The following is a 21,328-nucleotide window of genomic DNA, read 5'->3' as shown; positions in this document are numbered from 1 at the left end:
ACATATTACAGCATAGTTTGATAAAATTTTCATGTCCTTTTTTTATTAGCTGCAATTATTAAAGGCAACCACACTAATTGCGCTCAGTTTGCCAATTCAAATAGATTAAACTGGTTGTTCTCTAGACTTGGTTCTCAAGCTTCCAGTGAAGGCACTGGAATGTTAGATGTACTTCACTGTGTCCTTATCGACTCACCTGAGGCTTTGAACATGATGAGAGTAAGTGTTTGATTTTGTTCAGTAACACAGATTTTGATATGATCTTCCCTAGGACGAACACATCAAAGTTATTATTTCTCTTCTTGAAAAACACGGAAGAGATCCCAAAGTTTTAGACGTACTTTGTTCACTTTGTGTCGGTAATGGTGTAGCTGTACGTAGTTCTCAAAATAATATCTGTGATTATCTTCTTCCTGGACAGAACTTACTATTGCAAACTCGATTAGTAGATCATGTAGCAAGGTAATTGATTCAAAGATAGTTAATTGTGGTATTAAATATTGATTTTATTAGCGTAAGGCCCAATATTTTTGTGGGTAGAGTTGAAGGGAGTGCCATTTACCAAAAATGGTATTTTGAAGTAACTGTAGATCATTTAGAACAAACTACTCACATGATGCCTCATTTGCGAATCGGCTGGGCTAACTCAAAAGGGTAAGTTAGTAGATGGGTATTAAGTTATTTAGACAGAAGTTTCCTTGTCTCTGAAGCACAATCAAACAAATTCAGTTTTTACTATTACTTTTTTTTTGTGATAACCCCTATAAACTAAAATAAAAATAGCGATAAGTTGATGGGATAAAAATGTATAAACATTTTTATTCCTCCCGTAATTGTTGTAGTTACGTACCATATCCGGGTGGAGGAGAAAAATGGGGTGGTAACGGAGTAGGTGATGATTTGTATTCCTACGGCTTTGATGGTGTTTACCTTTGGACAGGTGGACGTTCAACACAAGTAGTTACTAGCTTTACTCCACCATTTATAAAGAAAAGTAAAAAATACATATGTAATTATTTAGGATGTTTATAAATGTTTTGTAGACGATGTGGTTGGCTGTGCCTTAGATTTAACTGTTCCGATAATTACTTTTACATTTAATGGGGTGCCAATTAAGGGAAGTTTTAGAAATTTCAATTTAGACGGGATGTTTTTCCCCGTGATTAGCTGTTCGTCCAAACTTAGGTACCTTATTTTCGTTTTTCTTAAATTTACAAATAAAAACGAACCAATTGTAGTTGTCGATTTCTCCTGGGAGGCGATCACGGTCGCTTAAAATATATACCTCCAGAGGAGTTTTCTCCTCTTGTTGAAAGTCTTCTTCCTCAGCAAGTTTTAAATCTGGAACCGTGTTTCTACTTTGGTAACATGAATAAAAATGTAATTGCTGGGCCACTAGTTGTTGAAGATGACACAGCGTTTGTACCAAACCCAGTAGATACTTCTATGGTGACTTTAGCCACTTACGTCGAGTCTATTAGAGATAAACTTGCTGAAAATATTCATGAAATGTGGGCAATGAATAAAATTGAAGCGGGCTGGCAATGGGGAGAGTATAGAGATGACCTACGTCATGTTCATCCGTGTTTGGTGCCATTTGACAAACTTCCTGCAGCTGAAAAGAAATATGACTCTCAACTTGCAGTCCAAACGTTGAAGTAATAATTATTGGGTAAATTAATGTATCATACTCATTATGCTATTTTCAGGACCATTATTTCATTAGGCTATTACATCACCATGGATAAACCTCCATCTAGAATTAAAACTGTACGTCTTCCAAATGAACCGTTCATGCAGGCAAATGGATACAAACCCGCTCCACTTGACTTGGGGGCTATAACTTTGACACCAAAATTAGAAGAACTTGTTGATCAGTTGGCCGAAAATACACATAATCTTTGGGCCAAAGAAAGGATCCAACAGGGCTGGACCTATGGACTTAATGAGGATCCTGACATGTTCAGAAGTCCTCATCTTGTGCCTTATGTTAAAGTAGATGACGCGATAAAAAAAGCTAATAGAGACACTGCGTCAGAAACAGTTCGTACTCTACTGGTATATGGATATAACTTAGATCCCCCGACTGGCGAACAACATGAAGCTTTGCTCGCTGAAGCCAGTAGATCCAAACAAGTAATATTTCGTACGTATAGAGCAGAAAAGAACTATGCGGTTAATTCGGGCAAGTGGTATTTCGAATTCGAAATTTTGACAGCTGGTCCAATGAGAGTCGGTTGGGCAAAAGCTGACTGCGCACCAGGATGCATGTTAGGCTCTGACGAAAATACGTGGGCATTTGATGGATACAACGTAAGTAAACATTGCTATAATCTGTCCAAAGATCTAAACTACAAAGTATATATAAATTTCGCATATTTTTAAAAGCAATTATTTGACATAAATTTTTCTTTTCCTATCATAAAATGTTGTAATTAGGTAGTGCTTATAAAAATTCGACAACATTAGATAAAATGTCATTTTTAAATTTTCTTATCTTTATGTTAAAAAAGATCCTCTTAATTTTTTGAAAATTCACCAGAAAAATAAGTTTGATAGTTGTTTTTAAGTTTTAATTATTGAACTAAAACAGTTGGAAAAAACACATTAAATAGAAAACTTAAATTACATTACATCTTACTCATGTGTTCACTTTAAATATAATGTCCATTACCAACTATTAATAACGATAAATAAAAAATGAGAAATCTACAGCTTAAAATTTTTGTTAGATAACAAACAACTACTAACTTCGAGTAAAAAAAAAGTTACTTGTGGAAATGCCTTCTGTTCAATTCTTTCTTCAACTTTAACCCCTAGTGAAATTGTAATTGTTCTATTTATTTTCTTTTCATATATAATTCTTGTGGATTCGTCTCAAACTTACATTTATTGATTTGACTTTTTCAGTCTCATTTCTGCATTGAAGTTAAGATACTTCAGAAAATAATAATCTCTTACAAACTATTTATTCTTCTCTAAATCATCATTCTCTTCGCCTACTGAAGCCCACTGCCAAAATGATTGTTGATTAATTTTTTTTTAAATCACCCTTTTTCTGAAATGCTACCATCACCAGAATTTTCTTTTGTATGTACAACTCTCGTATGTTCTGGACGTTTCCTTGTGAAGAAAAAGAAAAACTGTCAAATAGTATTTCAATTTTAAATAAAATTACCACTCTTTGTGAAAAATAATTTATTAGTAATCAACTTTAGTGTGTTTGTTTTTAAAAATATTGAAATTACATGTTTTGTTCACAAAATACCAACCCTTTTTTGTATTTTGTATTTTTTCCAACTGTAAAAATATCACTTATTTCATCTGGATCAAGAGTTTTCATATAATATCACGCTAAAAATAACATACGCCTAAATGAATTTCGTCCCATTAACTATAAAATATAATGTTATTGTTAATATAACGTTGTGCCAAAACTCTTTATTGATGGTATTATTATGAATTAGATGAAAAAGATTCATGGCGGCACAAGTGAGCAATTTGGTACCAAGTATGTAGTTGGTGATGTTGTAGGCTGTTTTATAGATATTGTTGATCGTACTATCAGTAAGTTTTGTTATTTAAATGAAGACCTGTGAAGTTGTATTTATATGTTTAACTCAACTGACCATCGTTTTACTAGGAAGAAAAAGTATATAGCAATGTGGCCGAGTCTTTTGGGAAACAGTGGCAAGTTGGGGATGTAGTGGGTGTATTCCTTGACCTAATCGATCACACAATTAGTAAGGATAATTACAGTAAAGGCGTATTGGCTTTTTAAATTATTTTTAGTTGTTTTTATTATGCCACTTAATTTAAAAATACCAGTATTTTTTGCAGCTTTTTTCTTCCTTTGATTTTCAATAGATATAGGTCCAGTGTCCAGTTTTACTAATGACTGACTATTTGTCGATTATTGTGCTGTAATTGCATGCATTGCCTAAAAAAGTGTAAAACGCAATAATTGCAAAACGGTGATTTTTTTCTTATAGGTTTTTCTTTAAATGGTGAGTTGTTGATGGACGCCTTGGGAGGAGAAACTACTTTTGCCGATGTGCAAGGGGACAATTTTGTTCCTGCTTTTACTTTAGGGGTGGGTCAAAAAGCTCGCCTTTGTTTCGGTCAAGATGTTACTCAGTTAAAATTCTTTACAACTTGTGGTTTGCAAGAGGGTTACGAACCATTTTGCGTGTAAGGAACCGAGACATTTTTAGCGCGACCAACGAATAGTTTTGCTTGTTTTTTAGAAATATGAACCGTCCAGTCACCTACTGGTATACGAAAGATCAACCTATATTTGAAAACACTGATGACATGCCAGATACAAAAATTGATGTTACTAGAATTTTAGCTGGTTCAGATAGTCCTCCATGTCTTAAAATTAGTCATAATACTTTCGAAACTATGGAAAAGGCTAATTGGGAATTTCTAAGACTCAGTTTACCGGTTATCTGTCATTCGACTTTTATCTCGTAAGATGTGTGACATTATTTTGTGTAGTGATAAATTTATTCGCTGATTTAGGGAAGACGAAAAAATGAGACGTTGGCAGGAAATAAAAATTCGGCAGCACAGATTGAAAGCTGAAGCCGAATCGCAAAGTACACCAGCCCACATAGAGCAAATGATGATGAAGAGTGGATTTTCTATGAGCGACATCAAAGGTATTTTATAAAACACTTTTCAATCTTGCTAAGGTTTTAATGCAACATTAAATAGGGTTACATCGGAATTATTCTGAGGATGCTGTAGAATCTGATGAAGTGATGAAACATCACACCAAATCTACTAAAAGCATGCCAGCACGACCACCACGGAAAGGTTCCCTTTCGAGAAATATTAATGGTTTCGAAGATAATTGTAAATGTTAAACTACAGACATATATTAAGTTCATACATTTAATTTAAATTTTAGTACTAAGCATCAACACCGGTAGAGGCGTCAATCGCTCCAATAGTGAACTAGACCTTAATAGATACCATGATATGGCCCCAAATAACCAAGAAAAATTAGATGATAAGAAAAAGCGAGGCAGATCTCCTTTCAGGTAAGCTGTATGGTTAAGCACAGTGTTACATTAATTAAACGTTAATTTGTAATATCCGCTCTCTTGCATTTTTGAACAGTGCTGTACGCAGGTAAACTTATAGCTTTTTCTGATTAGAAACACACGAAGAAGCTTTCACTGTTGGTGTCTAGCGATATACAAGTCGAAAATTCGAAATTTTAATCATTTATTTTTATTGTAGATTCTTTTCAAGAAAAAATAAAGCTGGCAGCTCTCCTGGTGGTGAATCCCTTAAGGCAGATAAATCGAAGACCCCAGAGCCCGATAGAGAACGTGTGGGAACTATCAAACCCCAGAACCGTCCCGCCGGTTTGTCGCCTTCACTCCTGACGAGAAATCCTACAATTAAACAATCACAAGTAAGTGTTTGGTAGTATGTAACCGAATTTCTTCAGTAACTTTTTTAGACTGATCTAATGCAAGCAGCGGCACCTACCGGCCAACAAAAACAACTTTCCGTGCCTCACACTTCAGACGTAGAAGCGGTTGGTGATGAACTTTATGACGGAGAATGTCTTAAGCTTATCAATGAATACTTCTATGGTAACACGTTTATTCTTTTACTGCATCCACAACCGCAATTGTTGATTTTAGGTGTACGAATTTACCCTGGTCAAGACCCAACACATGTGTATATAGGTTGGGTAACAACACAATACCATTTACACACAAAAGATTTTAACCAAAAGCAAGTCCGCACGAGTTCTATTATTATAACTGACGAATACGAGAGAATTATGGATTGGTAAAAATAACAAATGTCTTTCTTTTCGTATATTAATGTTTTTATTTATTTTTAGCGTCGACCGACAATCGTGTTACATGGTGCGAGCTGATGAGTTGTATAATCAAGTCACTCAAGACGCTTCAGGCAAAGGAGCCTCACAAGGAATGTTTGTTGGTTGTTTCTTAGATGCAGCTACTGGAGTCATTACGTTCACATGTGAAGGGAAACCCACGTCTCATGTCTATAGAGTAAGTGTTCACAACCAACAGTAGACCATACATTACTCTCAAAATGCGCTAAATCCAATCACTCTACCGCTGAAATATTTTAATTTTATTTATCTTTATTAATTGTCTATGTTTTAAAAAATGGTAATAATTTCCTTCCATTTTATTGCTTAAACGTTACCAAGATTTGAAATTGGTAAATTTAAGGCAATGTCAAACAATATAAAAGCCTGCAAGTTTATCTTACCAGCATTCGTATATTTGTAGTAACATAATTTTGATGTAAAATACAAAGTCTTTCAGTTTGATATTGTTATTCTCGAACCTTTGAAAAACAGACGTTAACATTATGTTGTTGTTTGTTTGGTTATAATTTTTGGGTAGTTAGAAGATACCTATTGTAGTTTTTGCAAATAGCAAAAAATTGCTTCATTCTGTTAGATTTGAATTGCACATGTTTGATTAAACTGGAATCCAATACGGTTATTATCGAAACAAAATTAATTAGACAACAAACATGCACTCTGAGTTAAGTCGAAAAATTAATGCCCACTTTCTTCAAGATCAAAAATGACTTCACGTTCCCGTGGGCATATTTTTTTAACAATTGTTCATCATTCTATCGCAAATAATAAGTAAAGACAAAGGTTTAACTCATCATAAGTGAAGAAAACATCAGAAATGAAAAAAAAATTATATCGAGATACTTATAACATATTACAAAAAAAATGTCTAAAGTAATTTAGACAGAACTTCTCTCGCCACTGAAGCACCACGATCAAACAAATCCAGCTTTGCAGATAAATTATAAAATTTGATTTTATTTTTTTGTGATAACCCATTATAATAAAAATAAGAATCGACTATTGAACTACAGAAACATGATATGCGTATGTTTCAAGCATTGTGATGACGTCAGCAACTTTTTAGTAAAGAACAAATACATCAATCAAAATAGGTACAGTGCTAACGAAAACAGAATTTGAAGAAATCGAGATAAGCTGCTTTTTATTTAATCTATTAAATAAGTTGGTTCATTTATGAATTGTTTTGGTAACATTCACTATGACCAGTTGAAAAAAATATGGGTGCGACAAGACAACACAATGCCTTTAGGGGGTGTAGTGATAAAACCAAATACAAACAAGCTCATATTGTATACATTTTAGATAGGAACTGTGTTAACAAAGTTTTAAGATTGCATGTCGCTATCTCTGGCTCTTGTGTGTGGAGTATTCAAAATATCTCTTCATGATGTAATACCTCCATTTTTAACAGAGTTATTGTTATGAAATTTTAAATATTACCTGTCCACAACTTTCTCTATATAACACAAGGGGATATTTTTTTTAAACAGTTTATCATTTTTTTTTTTCATTTTAGTGAAATTTTTCATCACGTATTTTTAAAAATCAGTATTTATGGAAATTTTGGAACGCTGTTTGCGGCTTGAAAACTTAAGAAATCACCAGAGAAACATTGTTAACTTTTTTCGGCGTAAAAGAGATCAGTTTCTTCGATATAAAAATCGTAAAACCTAAAATACTAGTAACACCTCTAAAGCATATTTTTTAATTAAAATGCATCTAATGATTATTAGTCAATAACATATGTCGAATGAATCATTTTTATTTATAGACAGAAATTTCTAGAAACTTTTTTTTAGATGGAACCTGAAACTAAGTTGTTCCCTGCTATTTTTCTGGAAGCAACAAGCAAGGAATGCCTTCAAATTGAATTAGGTAGAACACCTACCAGTTTGCCTCTGTCAGCTGCGGTATTACAAAACAGCGCCAAGCACGTTATACCACAATTCCCGCCTAGACTAAAAGTACAGTGTCTTAAACCTCACCAATGGGCTAGAGTTCCTAATCAAAGCTTACAAGTGCACGCATTGAAATTGTCAGACATTAGAGGCTGGTCAATGTTATGTGAAGATGCCATTTCTATGTTAGCTCTTCACATCCCAGAAGAGGATCGTTGTATTGACGTACTGGAACTAATAGAAATGGATAAGTTGCTTAGCTTCCATGCACACACTTTAACACTGTATGCAGCTTTGTGCTATCAGAGTAATTATAAGGCTGCTCATGTCTTATGTAAACATGTGAGTCAGAGACAGTTGCTCTACGCCATTAAGTCAGAATATATGAGTGGTCCGTTGAGACAAGGATTTTACGATTTACTTATTGCTGTGCATCTTGAATCTGCGGCAACAACCATGTACGTTTTTTTTCACGTAGTACTAGAATTGCATAAACTTTGTTGTTTTTAGGGAAGTATGTCAGAATGAATATGTAATTCCCTTAAGTCAAGAACTAAGAGAAATGTACGAGGATGCAGATATGTGTCATAGCTTACGATTTTTGAAAATGGAATCCGTCCAGCCACAAATGAAAATGTCGGAAATTACGTACGTATTAATTTTATTGACTGATTGATTAATTAATTTTTGACTCTTGACTTCCAACTTCAACGATTGAAGACATAAACCACAGACCAGTAAGTGTTGGTTAGCTAAATCTTTCATATTATTAATTTTTGCAGCGATACTGTTGAAGATATTAAGAATTTATATTCTCCTTACTTCCCGTTGGATATAGTAAGAGATTATGTAATGACCGCGTTAGCTGAAGCTGTTGAAACTAACCAGGTGCACAACCGTGATCCAATCGGAGGTTCAAACGAGAATCTGTTTCTGTAAATAAGTAGATGTATTTAGACATTTCAAATAATAATTTAATGCTTTTTAGACCTTTGCTTAAATTAGTGGATCGTTTATTATTGGTTGGATTGTTGAGAGATGAAGATGTGGAAAAATTGTTGATTATGATATGTCCAGAAACGTGGGATCCTATATTTGAAAAAGATGGTAAAGATGAGCATCGTAAAGGACTTCTTTCTATGAAAATGGCAGAAGGTGCTAAGTTACAAATGTGCTACTTGCTTCAACATCTTTGCGATATTCAGTTAAGACACAGAGTTGAGGCAATTATAGCCTTTAGTCATAGCTTTGTTGGAGAACTACAGGCTGATCAGCTACGTCGTTACATCGAAATTAAACAGTCAGACTTGCCTTCTGCTGTAGCAGCTAAAAAAACCAGAGAATTTAGGTGTCCGCCACGTGAACAAATGAATGCCATTTTATCTTTCAAAAATTTGGAAGAGGAAGACAAAGAGAACTGCCCACTTGGGGAAGACTTATGTGAAAAATTGAACGAGTTCCATGCAAGATTAATGGCTCACGTTTCCTTGCAAGCGCTGCAAGCTCCTTCAGAAGAGGAAGTAAGTTCGTCAGTTCATAATTTTGTTGTACACCAAAAAAAAGATCTTATATCTTTTAACAATTTTTTTTTCATGATTTTTAGAATGCAGACTTGCAAAAGCCGGGAGCTTTGAAACGATTATATAATTTTATCAATGCTGTCAAAGAATTAGAAGAAGAACCCAAAGAGGAACCAGAACCGGAAAAGAAAACTCCAGAAGAGGTGTTTAGGAAAGTCTTGATTGGTACAATTGTGAAATGGGCTGAGGAATCTCAAATAGAAATGTCTAAACTCGTACAAGAAATGTTTAGGTATAATTTTGACTTTTTATATTAATATAGGCATTCGCTAATTTTTAAATTTTAGTTTACTTGTGCGACAGTACGATTCTGTCGGCGAATTAATAAGAGCTTTACAAAAAACGTACATTATTAACGCCAAAACGAAACAAGATGTTGCCGAAATGTGGGTCGGTTTAAGCAAAATTAGAGCACTTTTACCAGTACAAATGTCTCAAGAAGAAGAGGAATTAATGAGAGAACGTTTGTGGAAATTAGTAAATAATCACACTTTCTTCCAACATCCAGACTTGATTCGAGTGTTGCGCATTCACGAAAACGTAATGGCTGTAATGATAAATACTCTTGGTAGAAGATCCCAAGCTCAATCAGACGCTCAAGCGCAAGCTCAAGCCGCTGAAGGAGAACCTGTTGTTAAAGAAAAAGACACATCCCATGAAATGGTGGTGGCATGTTGTCGCTTTTTATGTTACTTCTGTAGAACCGGTCGCCAGAACCAAAAAGCAATGTTTGAGCACTTTGATTTCTTGTTGGAAAATAGCAACATTCTATTAGCGCGACCGAGTTTGAGGGGTTCAACACCATTAGATGTAGCTTACTCCTCTCTCATGGAAAATACAGAATTAGCGTTAGCCTTACGTGAACATTACTTGGAAAAAATTGCGATTTATTTGTCGCGGTGCGGACTTCAATCCAATTCCGAACTTGTCGAAAAGGGTTATCCAGATTTAGGTTGGGATCCAGTGGAAGGTGAACGTTATCTTGATTTCCTTAGATTCTGTGTTTGGGTATAACCATGTTGTTTAAGTAATGTAGGCTTTTATTAAGTGCTATCTTGTAGGTAAACGGTGAGAGTGTTGAAGAAAATGCTAATTTAGTTATCAGGTTGCTTATAAGAAGACCTGAATGTTTAGGTCCCGCCTTGCGAGGTGAAGGTGAAGGTCTTTTACGTGCTATTGTGGAGGCTAACAAGGTAAATGACCTTATGATTTAATGTGAATACGTGGACTGTAATGGGCATGAATTACAGATGTCTGAAAGAATTTCTGATAGACGAAAAATGATGGACGAAGCTGAAGGCACTGTAAATGTTGCTTCATTTAGCCATCCTCTTCCTGAAAGTGATGATGATGAGGACTACATAGATACAGGAGCGGCCATTTTGAACTTTTATTGTACTTTAGTAGATCTCTTGGGTAGATGTGCCCCTGATGCTGCAGTTATAGAACTGGTAAGTACGTAACTATAATACAGTAAAACTTTTTTGGGTTATTATTCTGTGCTTGTTTTACATAAATCTTGTGTAATAAAATTATGACAGTGTAGGCCAGAATCTTTCATTAGTTTTAAGAAATTTTCAATTTTTCTGCATACACACAAGATGTATAACCAAAAAACGTTGTATCGTTACTAAATGCGATTTAATGAAGAGAACAGAAAATTATATACATCTGTCATACCTTTCTTGGAAATAATTATGGCATGTTTTAAATATAATAAAAAGGAATGTCATCACTTTTGGCGAATTTAAAAAATATATTTTTTGTTTGTCTATATGCGGTTCTATTCTGTGTAATTGTCATAGGGTAAAAATGAATCTCTTCGAGCTCGTGCGATTCTTAGATCTTTAGTACCATTGGAAGATCTTCAAGGTGTTTTAAGTCTAAGATTTACTCTACAAAATCCAGCAGCCGGAGAAGAAAGACCTAAGTCGGATATGCCATCTGGTTTAATACCTGGTCACAAACAATCAGTTGTACTTTTCCTAGAACGAGTTTACGGTATTGAAACCCAAGAACTGTTCTTTAGACTCCTTGAGGAAGCTTTTCTCCCAGATCTAAGATGTGCAACCATGTTAGATCGAGTAAGATTCGTCGTTTACACCAGGAATTTTTGACGTTTTAGCTTATTTTTTATTGTAGAACGACGGTAGTGAATCCGATATGGCTTTAAGTATGAACCGTTACATTGGAAACTCTATTCTTCCGTTACTTATTCAACATAGTAAATTTTACAGTGAAGCTGAGAATTATGCTTCCTTACTTGATGCTACGCTACACACTGTTTACCGTCTATCGAAAAACCGTATGCTTACCAAAGGTCAAAGAGAGGCTGTTTCTGATTTCTTGGTAGCATTGACTAGCGCTCTGCAGCCGTCAATGTTACTTAAGTTGCTTAGAAAACTTACTGTTGACGTATCAAACTTATCAGAATATACCACAGTAGCTTTGAGATTATTAACACTACATTATGACAGATGTGCAAAGTATTACGGTTCTAGTACGGGACAAGGTATATATGGTGCCGCCAGTGATGAAGAGAAGCGACTGACAATGATGCTCTTCTCGAATATTTTCGATTCTTTGAGCAAGATGGACTATGATCCTGAATTATTCGGAAAAGCTTTACCTTGCTTGAGTGCAATTGGGTGTGCATTACCGCCCGATTATTCTCTTTCGAAGAATTACGACGATGAATGGTACGCCAACAAATCTGCCCAAACAGGACCAGATGGGCCATATGATCCTCAACCTATTAATACATCATCCGTTGCTCTTAATAACGATTTAAATAGCATTGTACAACAATTCTCTGAACATTACCACGACGCTTGGGCATCGCGAAAATTAGAGAACGGTTGGCAGTATGGTGAAAATTGGTCCGACTCCAATAAAACACATCCAAGACTCAAGCCGTACGCCATGTTAAATGATTATGTAAGAACCTGTATATAGTTTTAACACAAATATAATAACTTAAACTTTTCTACTATAGGAGAAAGAAAGATACAAGGAACCAGTTCGCGAATCTTTGAAAGCTCTTTTAGCTATTGGTTGGTCTGTAGAACATTCCGAAGTTGATAATCCGACAAATAATCGTAATTCAATTAATCGACAATCGACTGATGGTTCATCACCATTTAACTACAGTCCTCATCCCGTGGATATGACCAACTTGACGTTGTCGCGAGAGATGCAAAATATGGCTGAACGTCTTGCAGAAAATGCACACGATATTTGGGCTAAAAAGAAGAAGGAAGAACTTAACACTTGTGGTGGAGGCATACATCCTCAATTAGTTCCATACGATCTGTTAACTGATAAAGAGAAAAGGAAAGATAGAGAACGCTCCCAAGAATTTTTGAAATATTTACAATATCAAGGCTACAAATTACACAGGTAACTTTAAACTATACAGTTAATAAAGTGTGTAATTTTTATTTTAAGACCTCATCGCGGTGCACAAGGAGAAACGGAACAATCGACAGCTGGACCTTCAATCGAATTACGATTTGCTTACAGTTTACTAGAAAAACTTATCCAATACGCTGATCGTGCAACAATTAATATGAAACTGTTGAAACCATCTTCAACATTTAGCCGAAGGACATCGTACAAAACGTCTTCTAGAGATATCAAATTTTTCTCGAAAGTAAATTTTAGAATTTTAATAGTTTTTGTTCTAATTTTTGCACTACGCAGGTTGTGCTACCTTTAATGGAAAAATACTTTTCCACTCATCGCAACTATTTCATTGCTGTTGCAACAGCTACCAATAATGTCGGTGCCGCCAGTTTAAAGGAAAAAGAAATGGTTGCGTCTCTGTTTTGTAAACTGGCAAGCTTACTGAGGTCTCGTCTTACTGCTTTCGGCGCAGATGTTAGAATAACAGTCCGATGCTTGCAAGTTTTGGTCAAAGGAATCGACGCCAAATCTTTGGTTAAGAACTGTCCTGAATTTATACGTACCTCGATGTTAACGTTCTTTAATAACACTGCTGATGATCTAGGTCATACTATAATCAACTTACAAGAGGGAAAATATAGTCACTTACGTGGCACTCATTTAAAAACATCAACATCCTTGTTTTATGTCAATACTGTAATAATTCCAATTTTAACTGCAATGTTTGATCATCTTGCGAACTGTGAATACGGAAGTGATTTGTTGCGTATGTAAATGATTTCTTTAGAATTACCTTAATTGTAACTGCGTATATTGTAGTTGACGAGATTCAGGTCGCTTCGTATAAGATTTTGCAAGCTCTATACAGCCTCGGTACGGATCCGAGTCTGACTCATGATAGAAAATATTTAAAGACTGAAATCGAGAAGTATAAACCAGCATTGGGTTCTTGTTTGGGAGCTTTTAGCTCAACGTTTCCAGTGGCATTCTTAGAACCACATCTTAACAAGAATAACCAGTATTCTCTACTGAATCGAATTGCTGATCATTCATTAGAAGCTCAAGGTATATTTTATCTTTAATGTAATGCGACACTAATAATTAAATTATATTTCGTAGACATAATGACTAGAATGGAAAGCTCAATGCCCACTCTTGAAACTATTTTGGCTGAAGTTGATCAGTTTGTTGAGAGTGAAAAAACTTATTCAGACGCTCCTTACGTAATTGATGTTATTATGCCTATGCTATGTTCCTACTTGCCGTTCTGGTGGTCGCAGGGTCCTGACAATGTTAGTCCAACCGGAGAGTAAGATATTTTTAAGCCATTCCAATCTGGTGAGAATTTTTATATTTTTGTTTTTAGAACTCACGTCTCGATGGTTACTGCAGAACATATGAATCATTTATTGAAGAATGTTCTGAAATTAATTAAAAAGAACATTGGCAATGACAATTCACCATGGATGACTAGAATTGCCGCTTATACACAACAAATTATTATCAACAGCAGTGAAGAACTTCTTCGAGATCCATTCCTTCCCTTAGCTGAACGCGTCAAGAAACGAACGGAAGCTATGTTCCATAAAGAAGAAAGTTTACGAGGTTTCATTAAAAGCTCGTCAGATGACACATCACAGGTAAGATTACAGTTGAACTCTTCCATGAAGTAGAAAAATTTTAATAAAAAAATTCTCTAAAAAGAAATTTCGCTTACCATATTAGCTGTACTTAAGGGAAGTTAATTTTTATATCATAGAAGTTTTTTTGTATCTAATCAAAATATGAACAATGTCAAATTTAGCTTTCTTATCCTTCACACTTAATTCTAGATCGAAACCCAGATTCAAGAAGACTGGCACCTTCTTGTTAGAGACATCTACGCATTCTATCCTCTGCTCATCAAATACGTTGACTTGCAAAGAAACCATTGGTTACGACACAACATCGCAGAAGCTGAAGACTTGTACAATCATGTTGCTGATATTTTCAACATTTGGTCGAAATCTCAATATTTCTTACGCGAAGAACAGAATTTCATTTCGGCTAATGAAATTGACAATATGGTTCTAATTATGCCAACCGCTACGAGGCGAACTGTTGTTTCAGACGGAACACAACCAACTGGTGGAAAGGTAATCAATAGTTTACATGTAAAAAAATTCAATCAATGTTAATAAACGAAAATTAATAATATAGAAGAAGAAGAAGCATCGTGATAAGAAGAGGGACAAAGACAAGGAAATACAAGCTTCATTGATGGTTGCCTGCTTGAAGCGTTTATTACCAGTAGGTTTAAACTTGTTCGCAGGAAGGGAACAAGAATTGGTACAACACTGTAAGGATCGATTCTTGAAAAAGATACCAGAATATGATATTGCTGATTTTGCCAAAACTCAGTTAACTCTGCCAGACAAAATTGATCCTGCAGATGAAATGTCATGGCAGCATTATTTGTATAGTCAGTTAGGTAGCAAGAAAAGTGCTGCTGTAGGTATGGTTGATAGCAATGGCAAGAGTCTGCTTGAGGAAACAGTCGATCGAATTGTGGCTATGAGTAAAGTCCTTTTCGGTTTACACATGGTGAGTTGAAATATATCCTATATACATTTAACACTAACATGAAAATTTTTCTCCGATTATACTTCTGTAAATTCACTCTATTCGCAAATTCTAAGATGTTTATTTTATTTTTTACCTTAAATAGCTTGTTAGTACATTGTAAAGCTGTCTTGAAGGAATCTTTAATTATAATTTTGCCACGGTTTGTTTTAATTTGTTTTTCGTTGCGCGCCAGATCGATCACCCACAACAACAACAAAAAGGTGTATACCATAGCGTGGTTTCTACTCAGAGGAAGCGTGCTGTACTCTCTTGCTTCCGGCAAGCTTCTTTGCACAGTTTACCAAGGTTCGTCTGAGGTTTGCTTTTCTGTTTTATCTACTCACTCACATTATAACACACAATTTTGATTGTTTAGAACTTACCGTGTTAATTGTGTGTGCTCGTTGTTTTTACTAACAGGCGAATAGACCGAAAACTAACACTAATGGTTGGAAAAAAGTTTTGGGAGCGGCCAGAAAAAGAGCGGCTCTTGCTTGTCTTAGATGCCGTCATTTATATAAGCTAAGCAGGTGTGTTAAACAATAGATTGAAAATTTTTAACATTTTCAGTATAAAACTGTAATTTTCTTAAAATTTTGTGTAGGCATCGGGCTATCAATATTTTCATCCGTTCTTACTATGAACTCTGGCTACAAGACGAAAATGTGGGACAAGAAGTAATGATTGAAGATTTGACTCAAAGTTTTGAAGATTCTGAACTTAAGAAGAAAGATGTTGAAGAAGAAGAAGGAAAGCCGGATCCTTTAACACAGCTTGTTACAACTTTCTGCAGAGGTGCTATGACTGAGCGATCGGGTGCTCTACAGGTACCACTCCTTTTTTAAAATGATCTAGAAAATATTGATGGCGCTTTTTTATATAGGAGGATCCTCTCTATATGTCTTATGCTGAGATTATTGCCAAATCGTGTGGTGAAGAAGAAGAGGAAGGTGAAGAGGAAGAAGGTGGCGAAGGTGAAGAAGGAACCGCGTCAATTCATGTGAGTATTTTTTTTGTTGGAATGAAGAAGTTGTCCCTTAACGTTTATCGAGGCAACCTGCAACCTCATAATGTAAAACAATATTAATACTCTAAAATTCACTTTTAATAATATAATTGTATTAATTTCTGCCTACCAGAGGACGATGGACAAATTAATGGTAAGGTTGCGATGGATACGTTCGTAGTTGTTTATCTTCTTTGTATAATCGGTGGCAACAGGAGGTTGCATAAGTTTCACATAGGCAGTTCATGGGTGATCGGCAGATTAATATGATACAATTCACAGAATGCGACGAACGTGTTGTACGTTCAATGATGCACAGTCAGTTATAAACGTGAAACTCGTAATAATGGGGAGATTTAGATTTCTTGTAATGTTATACTCTATTTATGCACACGTGGCTGTCGAAGTTGAGAGGCAAGAAAATAACATGGTTAAACTAATTTTGCTGATCCCTGCTCTCGTGTGTTTGTTATCACACATTTTCTTCTTACACTGCCTCCTCTGTTGAGGCGGTGTACGGTAGGTACAACTCGCAATTAGGTTAATTTACTCATACCTATATCAAAATGGCAGTTAAATGTAACTTTCACATACTTAACTGCGCTGGTATAACTGAAGAACAGGACAATAATTTACAACATGCGGAAATGATAACTACTTGGTGTTGCGCCTTTTGTAAACTGAAAATGTCATCATCTTTTAGTAAGTCACTCTCACAATTGGTAATGTTTTCTCAGATGCGTCAAGTGTTAATATTCCAATTTGAAAATCTAGACAATTCGTACAAAATTGCAGTCTTTACTAACTAAAATTGGGTTGAGGCAAGATGAAATTCGTAGTTTGACTGATGCAAATACTCAACACTGAAATTACGAAATTATCTAAAGTTTTTCACCGCAAAGACGGTGCTATTGAACATTATCTAATGGCTACAGTTATACACGATAAAGTGTTTTATGCAGGAACAGTTACACTGATTAACTAGCTGAGTGGGTGCACGGTGTGGTTTGTGCTGCTGCTGGTCATCGTGATATTTTTGGAGAACTATTAGTTATTCTTGCATTTTGCACTGCATTTTTGACACATGCCATGGGTCAATAAGTATATTAATAAGAATTTAGTTGTCAGTTTGGTTAGTTTTGGTAGATTTTCTAATGATTTCATTTTTTGGGTTTGTTATCACATCCTTGTTAGGTGGTTATCTGCCTTTCTCATACCACTTTTTCTGTTGGGACGATTGAAGTCACAATTATACGTTAATTTACTTATTCATATATACATCAAAACTTATCAAACGTTATACCCTTTTATTGAAGATAAAAGTGTTTTCAGCTCTTTTTACTTTGTAAAGTATGTTTTATCTGCATTTTTATCTAATTAATCATTGCCTACTGTGGGTGTTAAATACGATGAATGTGGGAGTAATTATCACATTTCTTGTGCGGGTTTGTTACATTTCGGGTGCTGCGGCTAAGGTATTAAATCTTTCTAACATACCTTCATCCTACTCATTCCATTTGGAGGATGTTTTGCATAAAGTCTTATCTACTTATATGGATCCTATAATAGAGTAGTTGAACTCTCTTAATGCTCTAATTACTAAGTTATCTGCTGAAAATAAATCATTGCATACTGACGTAACAAATTTAAACCAACGTCTTAATAGCAGATCGCAAGCTGATGAATCAAAGCTCACCAAAGAGGAGCAAAGTATTAAAAAGAGTTATTCTGAATCCTTTCGCGAGAATTCTGCTGAATTCCAATTAAACCCAATCTGTTGCGAAAACTAAATTAGATATAATTGGTTGAAGCTGCGCTTGCGGATTGTTACTATGTCTTCAAAAGTAAGCGAAATTGATATAGTTATAGTACGATGTATCACCAAACAAAATAAGCTGATTTTTAACTCTGAATCTGATTGCAAAGTACACGTAAGAGGAATGATTCGCGGTGAAACTCCGGGGGCGACGGGTCGGTGACGGTGACGGTCGGGAGTTTCGCTGATATCGCGTGGGAGTGGCAAACCCCAGTGTCGCCTCCTGGGCCGACTAGTGCCGCTAACCGAACACGTTTGCCCGACCAAGGCGATGAGGTCACCTTTACGGCACGTGGGGTGACGCCTTTGATCGGGAGCGGCGGTCCTCGGGCGCCAGCTCCCTCTTCGGGCAGGCAGACTGGCTTTAAAGCCGGAGACACGGATCTCCAAGTGGTTTCTTGAGCGCGCGTAAAAACAAGGAATAATATTGCCGAAAATTTCTGACAATAATCGGTTTTTATTTCCTGCCACAAGCTACACGGCTAAACTCAAAATCTTACGGTTAATTTAAAATAATTTACAATGCAAAAAGTACAAAATGTCCGACACGGTCGTTTCTGGCTCCTGGACGGCGGCTTCTCTCTGGATGGACTCCTCCTAGTCCTGGGGACAGCGGCTCTGTAAGGAAAATACGGCAACACATCGGCGGGGATTGCGGCGGCGGAAAATGGTACGTGCTCAACGGTTTCGGCCTCTTTAACACAAAAAAACTCACGGCGATACGGTGGTCGGTCTGGAACTTTTCGATGGAATTTTTCCAGCCCTTCTTACCCACTCCTTCTACTCTTTACGGAGTAAGGCCAAGTAATAATTGAATTGAATCCCTTTTCCGGCCGTATTGGCGCAGTGGTCGCCAATTCGCCCCGACTCTCAGTACTCGTCCAAATTTCTGGCCCGCGAAAATTCACTTCGTTACAGATTATTTCTAAATTCTACTTGAGGTTGACTGTGCAACCTATAAAAAATCACTTAGTTTAGATCATTGCTTGATCGCCTTGGATGCTTGAAATAGTTATATAGGATGCTGTTGAAATCTTGAGGTGTTATAAGTGTAACGGCTATAACCACACACTAAAGACGTGTATTAATAAAGAACTTTCATGTCCTTGTTGTGCCGGACCCCATGCTGCAATAGACTGTACCGCCGAAGTGTTAAAATGCTCAAAGTGCGCTGCCATTAATAATAAAAATGATAGTGAAGATTAAGAGTTGATCATGCTGTCTGGCAATATCAAAACTGCTTTGTTTATCAAAGATCGCTTGACAAAATTAAACAAGTTGTATTTGGAGATCCCTCTTTCTGAAACTTGGATTCATCCAGGTAATAGAGACTCCATAAAATTTTATAGTGTACAGAAAAGAGAGAAATTTTACGAAAACTGGCATTTCCAGAGGAGGCGTAAAAGATTCATTTATCTCTACAAAAATTAATTTAGACCATTCTAATTTTAATACTCTTCCCTTGGTTGAAGTCTCGGCTGTTAAAATGTCAGTTGACTTAGTTATTGTTACAATTTTCGTCGTTTACTTTCCGCCATCTCTCTCAACTGATTATTTTCGGTCTGTTCTTGACGCATTCTCATTTTTTGAATTAATTCTTAATCGTGATGTAATTATTGCAGGAGATTTCAATATCTCAGGTAATGCTAAATAAAGACGTAGCGTTAGCTTCGGGTACGCACACCACCCCCGCTATTTATTTCTTTGGGATATGATCAACCAAAAATAAACGTTATATAAGTAACTGCAAATTTTCCAAAAACACTGGAATACGTCAAGAAGTTAATACTGGTTGCTGCCTTTCTTATAAGAAAATTAATAGCATGTTAAATCTGCATATCCCCGAATCTCATCGTTCTTATAATAATTCGTATCCACCATGCTTATTAAAAAAAAGTTAAACTAAAATGAAGACTATGGCGCAATTACATATCCGCTAAAAATCAGTTAACATTTTAAAACTGTCCGTAGCGAACAGTATAATTACTTATTACTTATCAGTTGTACTCAATCAAAATCTGGAATCTACTATAAAGACAAGTCTAAGCAAATTTTGGGCCCATATTGGTTATCTGAAAAAACGTTCTGATATTCTTTCTCAATTGAGTTATCTGACCACATTTTGCGGAATAAAAAATAAGGGATGGCCGATGGGGACGGGCATCACAATATTGTTCTGAGCAAATTTGTTGCCAAATCAACAATAGTTTTTTGATGTTCATATCAAAATACGTATTATTAGTGCGTTCGCATGATACATTTTGTAACAACCTGTGAGTTGTGGTTGAAAGTGCTTATTTTTCATAGGAACAAGAAATGGAAAAACAAAAATTGTTGTTCAACCAAGCAAGACTGGCCAATAGAGGCGTAGCAGAAATGGTTCTGCTTCATATTTCGGCATGCAAAGGTGTACCTTCCGAAATGGTCATGAAAACTCTCGAACTGGGAATTTCTATACTTCGTGGTGGCAATTTTGATATCCAAATGGGCATGTTGAATCACTTGAAGGAGAAAAAAGATGTTGGTTTCTTCACCAGCATAGCCGGCTTGATGAACAGTTGCAGTGTTTTGGATCTTGACGCCTTTGAACGTAACACCAAGGCTGAAGGGCTTGGTGTGGGCTCAGAAGGTAAATATACACACATATTGAGGTTTTCGGTCTTACATTAACGTATTAAAAAGGTGCGGCTGGCGAGAAGAACATGCACGATGCCGAATTCACTTGTGCGTTATTTAGGTTTATTCAGCTCACCTGTGAAGGTCACAATCTAGGTGAATTAAATGAAAATTTGTGATTATTTGGAATTAATTGTTCATATTCTAGAGTGGCAAAATTATTTGCGTACTCAGGCAGGTAACACCACAACGGTAAATGTTGTCATCTGTACAGTGGATTATTTGCTGCGTCTTCAAGAATCTATAATGGACTTTTATTGGCACTATTCCAGCAAAGAACTAATTGATCCTGCGGGTAAAGCAAACTTTTTCAAAGCCATCGGTGTTGCCAGTCAAGTATTTAACACACTCACTGAGGTGATTCAAGGTCCTTGCACGCTTAATCAACAAGCTTTAGCTCACTCTAGGTATATATGATTCACTATTTTTTTATGTATAAATTACCATACCGTG

At 35.9% G+C, this 21,328-nt stretch overlaps 1 protein-coding gene across 4 annotated transcripts in view; it reads left to right on the top strand.

The window, feature by feature from the left end:
- The window catches only part of LOC135134857 (ryanodine receptor), a 61,289-nt gene that overhangs the window by 35,977 nt on the left and 3,984 nt on the right, over positions 1-21,328 (top strand). For 2 of the 4 annotated variants that reach the window (XM_064063717.1, XM_064063715.1), the window contains 41 exons: positions 50-219; positions 272-462; positions 514-654; positions 843-994; positions 1,044-1,185; positions 1,239-1,658; positions 1,710-2,313; positions 3,644-3,743; positions 3,993-4,191; positions 4,248-4,472; positions 4,525-4,664; positions 4,720-4,860; positions 4,916-5,048; positions 5,251-5,428; positions 5,477-5,612; positions 5,664-5,814; positions 5,870-6,044; positions 7,690-8,246; positions 8,299-8,436; positions 8,571-8,723; positions 8,777-9,308; positions 9,392-9,600; positions 9,656-10,376; positions 10,430-10,561; positions 10,619-10,819; positions 11,174-11,452; positions 11,511-12,305; positions 12,364-12,767; positions 12,816-13,020; positions 13,071-13,539; positions 13,593-13,838; positions 13,893-14,082; positions 14,140-14,413; positions 14,606-14,908; positions 14,973-15,356; positions 15,571-15,683; positions 15,982-16,204; positions 16,261-16,377; positions 20,507-20,828; positions 20,882-20,971; positions 21,024-21,282. In XM_064063717.1, coding sequence (XP_063919787.1) covers positions 50-219; positions 272-462; positions 514-654; positions 843-994; positions 1,044-1,185; positions 1,239-1,658; positions 1,710-2,313; positions 3,644-3,743; positions 3,993-4,191; positions 4,248-4,472; positions 4,525-4,664; positions 4,720-4,860; positions 4,916-5,048; positions 5,251-5,428; positions 5,477-5,612; positions 5,664-5,814; positions 5,870-6,044; positions 7,690-8,246; positions 8,299-8,436; positions 8,571-8,723; positions 8,777-9,308; positions 9,392-9,600; positions 9,656-10,376; positions 10,430-10,561; positions 10,619-10,819; positions 11,174-11,452; positions 11,511-12,305; positions 12,364-12,767; positions 12,816-13,020; positions 13,071-13,539; positions 13,593-13,838; positions 13,893-14,082; positions 14,140-14,413; positions 14,606-14,908; positions 14,973-15,356; positions 15,571-15,683; positions 15,982-16,204; positions 16,261-16,377; positions 20,507-20,828; positions 20,882-20,971; positions 21,024-21,282 — 10,714 coding nt within the window. Of the gene's footprint in view, positions 1-49; positions 220-271; positions 463-513; positions 655-842; positions 995-1,043; positions 1,186-1,238; positions 1,659-1,709; positions 2,314-3,467; positions 3,568-3,643; positions 3,744-3,992; positions 4,192-4,247; positions 4,473-4,524; positions 4,665-4,719; positions 4,861-4,915; positions 5,049-5,250; positions 5,429-5,476; positions 5,613-5,663; positions 5,815-5,869; positions 6,045-7,689; positions 8,247-8,298; positions 8,437-8,570; positions 8,724-8,776; positions 9,309-9,391; positions 9,601-9,655; positions 10,377-10,429; positions 10,562-10,618; positions 10,820-11,173; positions 11,453-11,510; positions 12,306-12,363; positions 12,768-12,815; positions 13,021-13,070; positions 13,540-13,592; positions 13,839-13,892; positions 14,083-14,139; positions 14,414-14,605; positions 14,909-14,972; positions 15,357-15,570; positions 15,684-15,981; positions 16,205-16,260; positions 16,378-20,506; positions 20,829-20,881; positions 20,972-21,023; positions 21,283-21,328 lie in introns of all 4 variants that reach the window. The other 2 variants (XM_064063718.1, XM_064063716.1) reach the window with 1 other exon arrangement.

Source organism: Zophobas morio, unplaced genomic scaffold (genome assembly GCF_036711695.1).
Source record: "Zophobas morio isolate AGI-343-1 ecotype UQ-CSIRO unplaced genomic scaffold, CSIRO_AGI_Zmor_V1 ptg000024l, whole genome shotgun sequence".
NCBI classification, from domain to species: Eukaryota; Metazoa; Arthropoda; class Insecta; order Coleoptera; family Tenebrionidae; genus Zophobas; species Zophobas morio.
The sequence above is the reverse complement of the archived record's forward strand: the minus strand, read 5'-3'. Positions and strand labels throughout refer to the sequence as shown.